The sequence below is a fragment of the Ixodes scapularis genome, unplaced genomic scaffold (genome assembly GCF_016920785.2).
Source record: "Ixodes scapularis isolate PalLabHiFi unplaced genomic scaffold, ASM1692078v2 PGA_scaffold4__175_contigs__length_147842914, whole genome shotgun sequence".
Taxonomy (NCBI): Eukaryota; Metazoa; Arthropoda; class Arachnida; order Ixodida; family Ixodidae; genus Ixodes; species Ixodes scapularis.
In genome coordinates, this window is record NW_024609879.1 from 108,081,108 (window position 1) to 108,094,447 (window position 13,340).

General features: G+C 45.0%; 1 protein-coding gene across 2 annotated transcripts in view; it reads left to right on the forward strand.

Moving 5' to 3' along the window:
- LOC8053401 (serine/threonine-protein phosphatase 2A 56 kDa regulatory subunit alpha isoform) overlaps positions 1–13,340 on the forward strand; it is a 48,405-nt gene that overhangs the window by 7,067 nt on the left and 27,998 nt on the right. For both annotated transcript variants that reach the window (XM_029972498.3, XM_029972499.4), the window contains exons 2-3: positions 4,172–4,368; positions 11,754–11,855. In XM_029972498.3, coding sequence (XP_029828358.1) covers positions 4,172–4,368; positions 11,754–11,855 — 299 coding nt within the window. The remainder of the gene's footprint in view (positions 1–4,171; positions 4,369–11,753; positions 11,856–13,340) is intronic.

Consider the following 13,340-nt stretch of genomic DNA (forward strand, 5'->3'; position numbering starts at 1 on the left):
GAGAGAAGTTTTAATAGCAGCAGGTACTTCATTAGACACAGTCGTTTTGAAAACCGGAAGTCTCCTACTGAACTGTCTGTGTCTAGTAATGTCTGTGCTGCTCTTTGAATTTGTCTAAATTTCTGATTAAGAAAGAGTGTGAAGTGTGCAGTCAAGCCGGTGATGCACAGACTTAACTAAAACCGGACATGCGGAAGGCAAGAAAAGGAAGATGTACAATAAGAGTGCCATACCGCTTGGAATTCATTTTTGCCAACTGTCTCCTCTTCTAGGCAGTATTCACTTGCGGCCACAGCTGTGTGCGTGACTGCTCCGTGCATGCTGATGGCAAGCTTTCATAGTTCTTTTTCGATGTGCATTCCATACTATAAAAATTGCCAGTCTTGGCAGCCTATTAATGTGACCTTGTTCTGAGCATGCTCTCTAAACAGTGCCCTCAAATATGGCATCCAGTGAACACCCCTTATAAGTATGCACCCTTAAGTCATAGTTAGAAAGCTCTTCACGAATCAACTTTCCCGAAATAGTCAACAAATAGTGACAAAATAAAGCATGCTGTCGTTCAGCATCTTAAAAGACAACGCCCTGTTTTATGGGACAAAAAGAAGATGTAACGGGATGCTTCATCAAACCATTCTTTGTACAATTTGAACCCCACGGCACAAAGAACCTGGACAGTTTAAAACAATTGCAAGGAAACTGTAAAAAAAAAAAAAGAATGCAACAGTTGCAAAAAGAGTTGGCACTTGCTTGTCCCACTATGCTGAAGGGGCAAATACACACAATTTTTGGCAGATGTGATACTGGTGGATGTTTTCGCCGTTGGTTTCCAATCTTCATTTATTTTTATTTTTTTGCTGATCACTTTGGTCAATTTTTATTCTGGATAACAATACTTGCACTCCTCCACATGTTTTAAAGTCTGAATTTAAAGATTTTAACAGAACCGCCTTTTTGCACTCTACGATTTCTTTGTTTACGTGTCTGTCGGTTTGCCCAGTGTAAGGAAACCCGCACGCCAGAAGATTGTCGTACACTACACTTTCCTGACAGTCAGTAGCAGATTTCCTGTGCTTCGTCCCACAACCCTTCTGATCTCCAGCGATCGTACCTCACTGCAAAGCCTTCAAGTTGCGAGATCTCGTGAATGAAGAAGACATCATGCAGGTTGCAGGAGGGAAATGAAGATACCCAAAACAGATTGTGTTCTGACGAAGAGATCAAAAGAGGTCGGCAATATTGTTGTAACATTGAAAAGTCATGGGAATCGAGTTCTTCCAACTTTTTAGTTAGTTGCAGCGGGCTCTATTTAACATTAGCGCTTTGTCGCACACAGCAAGCCACCGACGGGAATCGCTCGAATGCGACTTAATGATGTCACATTTTTGTAAATGGCAGCACGCATCAAATGAAGTCGTTAGACATATACAATGGGACACTGTTGTAGAAAGCTTGGCACCTACTTCTGCTGTTTCTGGCAGTGTCAAAGAGCAAACATCAAATCTAAAAGTTAGTGTAGATGTATTTTTGTTTTTTTTCTGTCGTTGCTATTATAAAAAAATGAGGAATCCGCCACACTACTTATGTCTACTCGGCATTGCCAATGATTTGTTTTTATCTTGAACTACCTATTACCATGGAATTGTTTTTGAAATATTTATTGGCAGTGGATAGGGTTGTAACTAGCAGCTTGATTAATGCGGTCGGCAAACATTTTCTACACCTGAATGAGCAAAAATGCCTTAGTTGTGAAATGCAACTCGAAACAAAGATGTCGGAAGCTGCTGTTGTAACCTTGAGTTCTCTATCGGCTTGACTTGTTTCTCTTTTTAACTTTGCAGGTAGCTCATGGAAGCCTCTCGTATTATTGATCCTTTTTTTGTGGTGATGCAACGTGCGTTCAAGCCTCGCCAAACATTCTTCTGCCGTACGCACAGCAGGGGGTCACTCGCTGAAATGGGTCCCACCTGAAGTGACAAACGAGGAAACACAAATGCAGATGCGTGCCACCGTAGCAAAACGGATGTCCTTGTTCGTTTAGCTGTTTTTTTTTTTGTCGCCCTTCTGCTAACGGGTGTCTGTAATTATATTATCCAACAATTCGGGTCCCCGTGTGAGACATCCTTTCAGTAGCGGTTCTGTCTCCATTGTTGATAGCTCTTGTGATGTCATCATCAGCTTGGTGAAATACTTTCTTTGGATTTGGCAGACATTGAAAGAGCGCTTTTACGCCCGACATATGAACGGTGACTTTCCCTAGGTTTCCAAAGACTTGGCATATTCAGGATGAAAGATGTACAGCTGGTAAACACTGAGAGCATGTTTTGTGTCTTTAAGTATGCAAAAGCATGAATGCTTGTTTTGCAGGTCTGGACATAATCAGCATTCTGTTTTAGTTGTGACTGGATTAACTATCTAATTTTTCTCTGGTATTAAAATTAACAGCAAGAACTTGTGAACCCTAACTAGGACATTGGGTTTGGCTAGCTGAGATGTGTGCCCAGAATTGATGAGATGAGGCTGTCTTCACAGAGGGCAACTTAGCATGTGACAGTATGGCCAACAAATAACAAACTGGAAAGTGCACATATGCGCGATGCACACTCAACTAAAAAAGTACCCTTTTTTTTTTAGAGCGCAGCTCTTAGGGGCCCGTTTCCAGCCTGAGCGGCGTCGCCGTCGGCGTCGGCGTCGGCGTCGCCGTTGTTGTTGCCGTCGGCGTCGGCGTAATCGCGCCCCTCCCTCTCCTCCCCCTCCTCCTCCCCTCCTCCTTCTCTTCCCCTCCTTCTCCTCCTCCCCTCATTGTGTAGTATGGTCCGGGCAGGTCACGTGACCTCGGGGGGAGGGGGTCACATGACCCGTTTCCAGCCTGTGCGGCGTCGGCGTTGGCGTCGCCCTTCCCCCTCCTCCTCCCCCGCCCAGGTCACGTGACCCCCGGGGGGTGACTCCCCTCCCCCCGCCGGTCACATGACGGCCCGCCCAAGGTCATGTGATCCCGTCCCCTCGAGGTCACGTGACCCCCCCGGACCTCTGCCCTCCTCCTCTTCCCCCTCCTCCTCCTCCCCTCATTGTCTGGTTCGGGGGGGTCACGTGACCTCGGGGGGACGGGGTCACATGACTTCAGCGGCGAGGAGGAAAGCAGTACGAAGGTGGAGGAGGGGGGAGGAGAGACGAGGAGGCGGAGGCGAGGGGAGGGGAGGAGCTTGAAGGACGAGGAGGTAGTAAAGGAGAGGGAGGGGGAGCAGGAGGGGAGGACTAGCAGGCATGATCACGAGGGAGGAGGAGGAATATACCCTCCACTTCTCCTCCTCAAGAGCTGCGCTCCAATTCGGCGTTACAGGAAGTTGTAAACGGCTTTCACTTTTTTTAGGCAAATATGATAGCGTGCTTTTATTTTACCAGAAATCTCAGCAGTGATGAAAAGTGTCTCTAAGGATTCAAACAGGCTTTCTGTATAAATTTAGACATATACATCTTTTACTGAAATCTGCTATTCTTGGTGCAGCTTTTTCCTTTTCTTTTTTTTTTAGTCCACTCGGGTGTTTTTTTGTAGTGGCATTGACGGATTGCAAGATATTAGTCCGCCTTGTGGTTCGGTTTTCTCTTCAGACTAATTCCATACACTGGAAAGTGTCTCTGTGCCAGTGGGGCTGATAACAACCAAATCCATTTTTCTGATAGGTTTAATCGATATTGGTCCCATATGCTGAAGAGTTGCTGACAATGAGACACAAATTGACCTTGCAGATCGGTATAATCTTGAGGCGTCTCCCGCATACTGAAAAGTTGGCAAGCGACTGGACATTGGATCCAAATTTACTTAGTGGTCAGGCTTCCTCTTGAGACTTGTCTTGTGTGCTAGAAAGTGTCACTGTGCTGAGGACCCAAGTTGTCCTCATGATTAGGCCTAGTATTGAGACTACCATAGGCCTAATCTCAAGTCTCAACGGTACTACTACTCCTCATGACTAGTCCTAATCCTGAGAGTACCATAAGCCTCATTCCAAGTCACCATGGTAATGGTACTCCTCACGACTAGGCCTAGCTTTCAGACTACCGTAGGCATAATCTTGAGTCTCAATGCTACTGGTGCTCCTCACAATCAGGCCTTGTCTTGAGACTACTGTAGGCCTAGCCCCATGACCCTCTCTTCCTTCTCTGGTTGGCACAGATGTGGCAAGTGGGGAGCAGGAGGAGCTGCTGATCCGCAAGCTGCGGCAGTGCAGCGTGGTGTTCGACTTCATGGACCCTGTGGCAGACATCAAGGGCAAGGAGATCAAGAGGGCCACCCTCAACGAGCTGGTGGACTACATCACAGCGGGCAGGGGCGTCCTCACAGAGTCCGTCTACCCAGAAATCATACGCATGGTAGGCCATGCTCTCTATCTTTCTTTTTGATGTGCTGTGGTCCATGTTCTCTTGCACAGTTTAGCTCTTAAAAAAAAAAACACTGGAATGAAAACAAAATATTTTTATAAAGCATAAATGGGGCACTTTTTTTTTTTGTAAAATAAGAAAGAATGTTTTGCTTAATATTTATCTTGTGGAGGTAACGGCACGGTTTAAGCCCTGCCCACAGAGCAGTGGCCTGCTCATTACTACTGGATTGGCTTGGCTGCTCGACTGAACATTCTAAAAAGCCTAGGTCTTCCTTTCGCGACATCCGGTGCATCTAGTCTGGCGTCTGACACCGCCTGCTAGTCGTGCGAGACAACGCGTGGCAGCCACTGGTATCGTCTGCTATTTCACCACTGTATTGTCGTCTGCAGTGCCCGTGTGACGCGAACATAAAAGCTGTGCGTTGGCATCCGTTTTCTCCTCCGTCCGCCTGCTATTCCGCCCCCATCTAAAAACTTCTGCAACGCTCGGAAGAGGTGACCATGAAAGCGGCGTTATAGCGTTCCATCATGCACGAGCCATGGTTCAAAACGAGCATCTGTCAGAGTCTATCGATATGCAGTTATAAGCGGCCAAGAGGATTAAAAGAATCAACAAAACAAATAGGCAGTCCTTCCAGCTTTACTGTTCTCGTTATTTTTTTCACATGGCATCCGAGCAAAGTGGGTGAGCGTCATGACGCACAATTAAAACGCAACGTAAAAATATTCGCTGTGGTAGGCCAGGTGCACTGCAAAACTTGAGACCTACTTGCTTTTTAAAGGGAAATGACGGGAACATAGACAAACTGACGCCCGATTGTCTCCAGTCAAACGGCTCGCAAATTCTTAAGTGTGTAGGTAGGTAGGTATCTTCTCGGTATTAAACCATAGTTGCAATCACAACGGTTGCACAATTCACAGAGCAGCTGGCCACTTTAGGGGAACCAACATTTTTATTCATCACCAACACGTGCAAAGGAGCAGATCAGGCCAGATCAAGCTATATAGTTGACGTGGGATACTAGGCTTAGGCCAGTCTCTCTACAAATCCAATCACTCACCCACACAGCGCTTCCAAAAGCGTGGGGCGCTAGGTTTAGGCCAGTCCCGCTACAAGTTCAAGCACCTGCACAGTGCTTCCGAAGGCGCATCCTTGCGGCGGTTGTTTGCTGCAAACTAGGTCGGCTGAGGGGATCTTCTAAAAACCTCGGTGAACACAGAACGACTCGTGCTCATAAAAATAAACGAGCTACATTCTTTGAGCACGCGGCAAATGCCCGCAGCCATGCTTGTTATCGTTTGAAGCCAAAGTGGAAAGGCAATAGCAGGGTATTTAGGAAAACAATAATGACTCTATCTATATTGCTTGTTTCTCAAACATAAAGATATTGTCAATAAAAATATAAAAATAAAAAACATTTCCAATGAAAGGTGCTTTGTTTTTTTTTAAGCACGAGGCGGGGTCTAGTGCAGGGCTACCCCCACCTAAATTATGTCTAACGTAAATATTGCTAAAATAATTTTTAGTGGAAAATTTACAAACAAAAAAATGACACTTAAAAAAAATTATTTTAGTGTCTTCTTAGGTGCGGTCTGAACAGGACAAGCATTCTGAAATCTCAGCATTTGTTGTACCTGAAGTGGAGGTTTTTCTCCGGTTCCGGTCCGTTTTTGAACATTTTTTCTTGCCTGGGGGGAAAGCTTCCCTCCGCCTGCATCCTTGAGCAGAGACTTGGAGCGTGCTCCTCACGTGGGTACGGACAGCCACTCGCACGCTCTGCTGGCTGTCGTCAAGGCCTCCGGGCCTCCGCTATTGTTGTCTGTCCCCAATCTCCCGAAAACGAGAAAGGGAAAGGGACGACGGCAAGCAGGAAAGCCGTGCTGTTCGTGTGGTTGATGTCCAAACTGAAAGCAGTCGCTCGCGCCGCCTCAACTTTCACATTTGTTTTTAGAAAAATGTATGCTTTTTTTGCCCCGACGGCATTTGTTGTAGCCGGTCCAGCTGGCACGAGTTTCCTAATCTGGCTCTAGCTGGTCTGATGAGGACAATACAGACAAATGTTTTAGGGACAAACATGCACAATAAATGCATTTTTGTCTCGTTGTTATGAACGACTCGCATTATGGACGATTCTTTGGGGGGGAGGAAATGGAGGTGTGCATATTGGCAAGACATGACGGTAATGTTTACATGTGTAGTGCTTGAAAGCGTTTGAATAGTTGTTTGTGAGAAGAATGTAAAACATTTAAAATAATTCTCAGCATTCCTTTTTTTTTTTAACAAATATAGTTTCTTCAGCTTTGTAAGTGTGGAAGCTGTAAAATTGTCAGTGTTGGGTGTACTTTAAGTACACTCTCCGGCAATATGAGAGACCCACTGGGAGCGCGTGGCAGAGGTGGTGACCGAGGGGGGCACTGCGCGCTCTTTGGGCAACTCCATGTCGCTCGGAGGGGAGGCCTCACTAAGGGCTCAGCTGCACCAGCCGTGCCGAGACGTGCTTAACAGATCTTGATTTCGGTTTGGCAGGAGAGCGCTTCTTGCATGGCACGCCTGGGAGCATTGTAAAGGAGGCTCGAACGAAGTCTCGTTAACACGGGCGCTTTTATCAATTTTTCTCGCTGAGCACCGAGTGAGGCCTCCCCTCCGAGCGACATGGAATTGCCCAATTTCGAGCAGCGCCCCCCTCAGCCACCACCTCTGCCACGCGCTCCGAGTGGGTCTTTCATATCGCCGGAGAGTGTACATTGTTTTTAATCCTCTGATGCATGAATTATAATGATTGTATGAAACAAAAAGTATACTATGTTGAGACATTCATCTAAACCCTATGTTAAGTAAATAAAAGAAAAAAAATTAATAAAAAAAAAAATAATGATTATAAAAGAAAAATCTGATTTATGTGATTTATATCAAATTTTTTATGATTTAAATTGCTGATAAGCTGCTCTAACATTTTCTGCTCCTAATCTGCTCCAAACTCTAGACTTTTGTGCTTCGAAGCTGCTCCAAAATGCATAAACACTGCCCCAAAATGAGAATTTCGTGCTCCTAAGCTGCTCCCAAGTCCAGATTTTTCTGCTCCAAAAATTGCTCCAAAACCTGTTTCACCTGTCTCACCCCTGATCTAATAGTGCCTCCTAGGAAGGCTGACTCATGCTGGTTGTCCCCTTTTTTATTTTTTATTTATTGATACTTGCAATCAGGGATGGGCAGTATTTCAAATACAAGTATTTAAAATGCGTATTTCAAATATTTCTGTATTCTGCATTTGTATTTAATTACAAATTGGGTAATATATTTGACGTGTGTATTTAAATACTAAAACAGGAGTATTTCAAATACAATTGTAATTAAATACAATTTTGTGGGTGAAAATACATCCCTCAAATTTCTTGTCACTGTCCAGAGCAGGAAGAAAACTACCTTCTGCACCGAATGCAGTGTCTCTCAATCAAGCACAAGCGTTTAGTGACTTTGTGATTACGGTGCTAGTCCAGGGCAAGAATAGTGACGAAATCGACGTTCACAGGCACTCTGGCTAAATAAGTGCCTGTGACAACTTGGGATGCTTTCGAGCCTGATTTCCATTCATATTTGTGCCTGGAACATTTTAAATGCGCGGGTCGTCCAGATTTTCGTAACTGGTGCGAGTTGCAACAAAAAAAAATTCTCTAGCTAGTGCTGCGTGTCTTGGTCGTCTTGGTTTTTGGTTGGTCTATACCAAAATGTGATCGACAGAAAAAGCTGCTTGAAGCTCTGAACTTTTTTCACCTATTACATCCAAACTGATTACATTGTACACTAACTCCTGAGTGTGCAATGCAAAATTAAAATGAGATACCCAGAAACCCGTTGCAGGTGCCCTGAAGTCAGTCGCTGACGCAAATTTTGAGGAATGTATTTGGAAAAGTATTTGGAGGAGACCAAATACATTTGGTTGTATTTGTAGCTTGTACTTAAATGCTTTTTTGGAAATGTAATTAGATTTGTAGTTAAATACATTTTTACAAAGTATTTTGTATTTGTATTTCAATATATATTTGCATGTATTTTGCCCATCCCTGCTTGCCATGATTAATGGGGAGTTTTCTGTCAACATCTGTGGACGCTTTTTTTTTTTTTTTTTTTTTTAGATCTTAGTGCATAACAACTTTGCTGTAAATCAGTATAAAGAAACTTAGCTCTTAAGGCCCGTTCACACTCTTGCGACCGAGTACGACTGAGAGAGACGAGATCTCTTACAACTTCTTAAATGTTTCTAGAATGAGGGAACACACTGACATTGTGGCGCCATCTATGCGGTGACCCTAGAACTGCCTTTCACAAAAGCGAAGGTTTTGCGGGATTTCCGAGGTCAAATGTGCGTAATACCCATAGAAAGGCTCGTTTATAACATTGACAAAAGTTTTTCGAGCCAAAAAAATAAAGATAATGCGCGAGAAATAAAAAAAAAATATGCCGGACCGGCGAGTTTACACTGGTTCCCAATAGATGGCGCCAGTGTATTCTCTGGTTTAAGAAGTTTTAAGGAATCCAGGTTTAAGAGGTTGAAGAGTGTGAACGGGCCTTTACGTCACGGCGCAGTGGTGGCACGTGGGGCGCACTTCCGGTCTGGGGCTGTGGGCAGCAGTCACCATGTGGGACGTGCATTCCTGTGTTACTTTGGAAGGAACCGGACAAAAACCTGCCTTCTCGTCAAAATGCTGCAACTGGAGCTGTACTAAAAGAGTCGGGAAAAGTTTGAAGTCAGTTTTTATATGTTTTCTACCTGCTTGGTTCGTCCGAGAACGTGGATAGCGGCCAAGAAAAAGGAAAATAGACGCCGTCGGACCACGATTGCTTGTGCAGGAAGCACTTTGGGTTGAATTCACGGATACTTGTTGTCGTCAGGTTTATTGACAAGTTGTACGGACCACCTGCGTACTAAGTTCAATTCGTCATCAAGTCCTAACGGCCACCTGATAGTTAGAGCTGTCGTCTGTTTTCTCAAACGTTTCTTCTTCTTGTCGTCCATCGTTCAAACAACAGCAGCCCGTAGACCATACTTTGACATGGTAATTGCAATAAGAAGTAGGTGCAGGCCTCAAAAGATGTTAAAGTTTGAACGTTGGATAGGGTAAGTAGGCTCGGTGTAAGCAGTAGATATGAGATGTCGATAATTGTTTGGCCATCACCGACTTGTTATGCCTGATTCACTTGGTCCGATTCTGCTTACGATTTTCAGTATCGACTTTGACATCTCAGCTACGATTCACGTGTTTGCAGTCCGAGCTACGTCATGACCGAAAATGGTTTGCAGAACCTTATCATGCGAATCAGGCTTTAGCGTCCGTTCTGCGGTGTCCATGCAAAGTTTTGCAGTTTAACAAGCCTCGTTAATTCTGCTGAAACCGTTAAAGTAGTCTGACATTGCCAAAAAGACGGAGAATCAACAATTCCAACACGAAAAAGAACACTGGCACTCGCACTGACGCCGACAGCATCACATTCCAATGGCTTGTTTATGGGCAACTGCGAGTTTCTTGCCCACACTCCATCGGGCATGCGCAGCACCGGTGGCGTCTGTTAGGAGTGTTCCAGTTTCTTTGTAAACATGAGTTGGTCACTTTAGAAGAGTGAAAGGGCATCATGAAAGATTGTGTTAAAAAATGCTTGTACTCTGCTTTGAAAGTAGATTGTATTTACGGTATTTTACTTCAAGTTCAGAGCGTGACACTGTTAGCGCAAGCAAGCGATTTCCGGTTTTTCCAATTTTTCTCTTTGAAACCAAGGGATGTCATCCAAGTTATTATTGCTATGGGAAGAGCTTGTTTAGTTGTATAATGTAAGCGAGAACATTTTGTGCTGGCTAATACTATTTTGAAGTAAAATGCGAAAAGGCTCCAATGTCGTGTTCGCACTAACAGTGTCACGATGTGTACATTGCCCCTCATGTACTCACTTCTTTACTTGAAGTATATAACATCTCACTTACTTTGTACTTCCAATACTTTTTAGATGTACTTAATCCAACACTTAAAGTTGTGAAAGTTTGTTTGTAACCTGTCGAGGTATTGCCTTGACACTTCTTTCTGCGACGTTTCTACTAGGGTGCAGGGTGTAGAACTGGAACTGGAACAGAACCGCTTATTTTGCCCAAACCAGTATGTTTGATGCCATTTTGGAGCGGAAGCAAAAAGAGCAAAATATTAAATTTTACTTTCTTTGGAGTGCATCTTTTGTGCAGACTGCAGAGTGTCACAGATTCTCAAGACGATCTCATAACCGCAATCATGTTTGCACCAGTGTGAACTGGTGCAAAGATGGTTGGGTTATGAGATCTGGAAGGGTGATCGCTTATAATGTGAATACAACAAAACATAATATGATAAAATGACTTTCACCATATTCTTAGTCAAAGTGTTCTACAAAGATAACCAAGCATCTTCTAAAACACCATCCAGACTTTTTTTTTTTTTTTTCCCGTGCCTTTTTACTTTGGCGTGCCGACTTACGCCCGGCCATAACTTCATTCCCACCATAGTACAGCTTCGCTGGTCTTCCTTCTTCAGCGGAGTGGAAAGGCTGAAAGTTTTTTCTTTTCATTCGCGCTTGATTTTACGATCTAACTTGAATGCACGAATTATGGGTCGGATAGGGTTTGAAATTTTGGGGATGCGGTTTGGATGCAGATACAAAGTCTGCGGGCGGGGATCGCATGCAGGTCTAACTGTTACCCGCGCAGGGCTCTACTTATTGGAGAGTATTCTCTCCCAAGGTCGTCTCACAACAGAGCCTTGTGAAGCTATAACACACTACGACAAAAGCTCTAAGTGCAAGCCAGCCTGCACTTACAGCTTTCATTGTAATACGCAGAACAAAATGCAGAGTTCCACATTTTCTGGATTATAGTCCGTTCCCGAAGTAAAGTCCACGGTGTGCAAATTTTGGCAGAATCAAGAAAAGGGGTTTCCTTACACTCCTTCACCCCTTTGTATTCACATGACGTTTTCCTGTTTTTGTGCACACAAGTTCACTCAGTACCATGAGTGAACTAGCCCAATAACAGGTCTTTCAAATCATTAGCATAGTCTGTCATTTCTTAAAATTTGGCACGTCTTGTCGTAATGAATGATCTTGAAAAGACAAAATCCTGTGTAGTCCACACCGCATAAAATTAAGCTTCTAAACATCTGTTGTTCGTGGACTTTAGTCCTCAAAATATAATAATAGTAATATTAATTGTTTATTTATCACGGAAGTATGGTAGGAACCGTGGAAAAAAAGCTGTCCAAGCAGCTTGACTGCGAACTGACGACGTCTAGTAATGTCGCTCGAAGTGGCTGTTTTGTGGCATTACCATGGTAACATGTCTCCTGTCCGTTGTTGCACAGATATCGTCCAACCTGTTCCGGACACTACCTCCGAGTGAAAACCCAGACTTCGATCCAGAGGAGGACGACCCCACGTTAGAGGCCTCTTGGCCCCATTTGCAGGTAAGGCTGGGCCCTCCCAAACAACCACTGTCTGCGGGGGCATCGGCCGGGGTTTCCCCCATGAATCATCCGAAACTTCTAACTTTACGTCGCTCTATATCGTGTTGTTACCTCGGCACTTAGCTGCAACGTCCTACCCATCCTTGTTTGATGGACACCAGCTGTCACAGCTGTCCTGACGACGAAAGTGGGCAGACTGAATCTCAAAAGAGTCTGGCCACTTCAGTCGCTTTTCTTGCCGTAACTCGCGGTGCCTATGCTAAACAAACGGTGGTCTGTCCCGTGATGACTGCATATTCGAAAAGTAAGCTCGGTGCTACTGATTAATAGACCTGCTGCAAACTTGCAGTGCCATGACTGCAGAGCATTTTTGGGAACCCTTGGTACAGATCACACGCTTTCTCGTCGCAACTGCGCGCGAGTCCCAGCAGCAGCCGTCACAGCCGTCCGCCATCCTGCCCGTCCGCCGGAACGTCGTATGTCGTTGGCAGCGTACCGTATCCGTTGCAGCGTAAACGCATTGTGACAGGTGAAGCTATTCACTCATTTGGATACGTTATTCGTCGTAACTTACCTTCACGTCTTGCAGTATCACCACATCTACTCATTTTGCACCGCAACCGTGGCAGGGTTCAACTAGGTTCGACAAAGCGTCGGTGCAGCAGACGACAGACAAGAAAGGGGCAGCCTCGCGAGACAGCCAATGCGACACCATCTCCCCCATTTTTGGTGCGCTCAGCACCGACTCAACTCTCGGCTGCCTGAATGTTGTTGCCGTAGTAACCTGCACCCGCTCGCGTATGCCAGGTGGTAGCAGGAGTAAAGGTGACGAGAGGGGCTTACCGAAACTCTTGCTATTCGTCGCGCTGCGTGTTTGGGCTTTTGGGATTTGTGCAAAAGGTCTGTTAGGTACGGGCGCTGTGTCGACATTCTTCTTGGGTTCAAGTCTGATAGACCCTTTCCAAAACCACATCGAGCAACCTTGGTGGCCACCATTTCTTGGGCACGAACTGTGCAATTGGATCCAAGTACTCTTAGAATACTGACTCAACCCTCGTGTCCAATACATGTTCAGGGAATGTGGTCAAACAATGGTGGACTCTAATAACTGGCACGGCAGGTGGCACACACTCTTGGTAAAGGTCTTTTAATCTGTCGCCATGCACTCGGGTCAGGTCACCAATGGGAGACCAATTTCCTCTTCGTCACCGTCTAAACCAAAATAAATCGAGCGAGAAGTGAACGGCAAGGAAAGAATTCACATCCGCAATCGGCTCGTGAGGGCGACGGTATCCGACGAGATAACGCAGTATCGTGAAGTTCCAAGAGATCGCCCATCCCAATTTTCTGACTAAATATCTAACATAAAAATTTCGAAACATTGCCCACCCTTCCGATTTTTGCCGGATGTCACGCTATGTCCGACGGGAGTCGCATCAACCGCGCTATTTTCTATACAGGCATGTCTGACAAGCGAGTTTATAG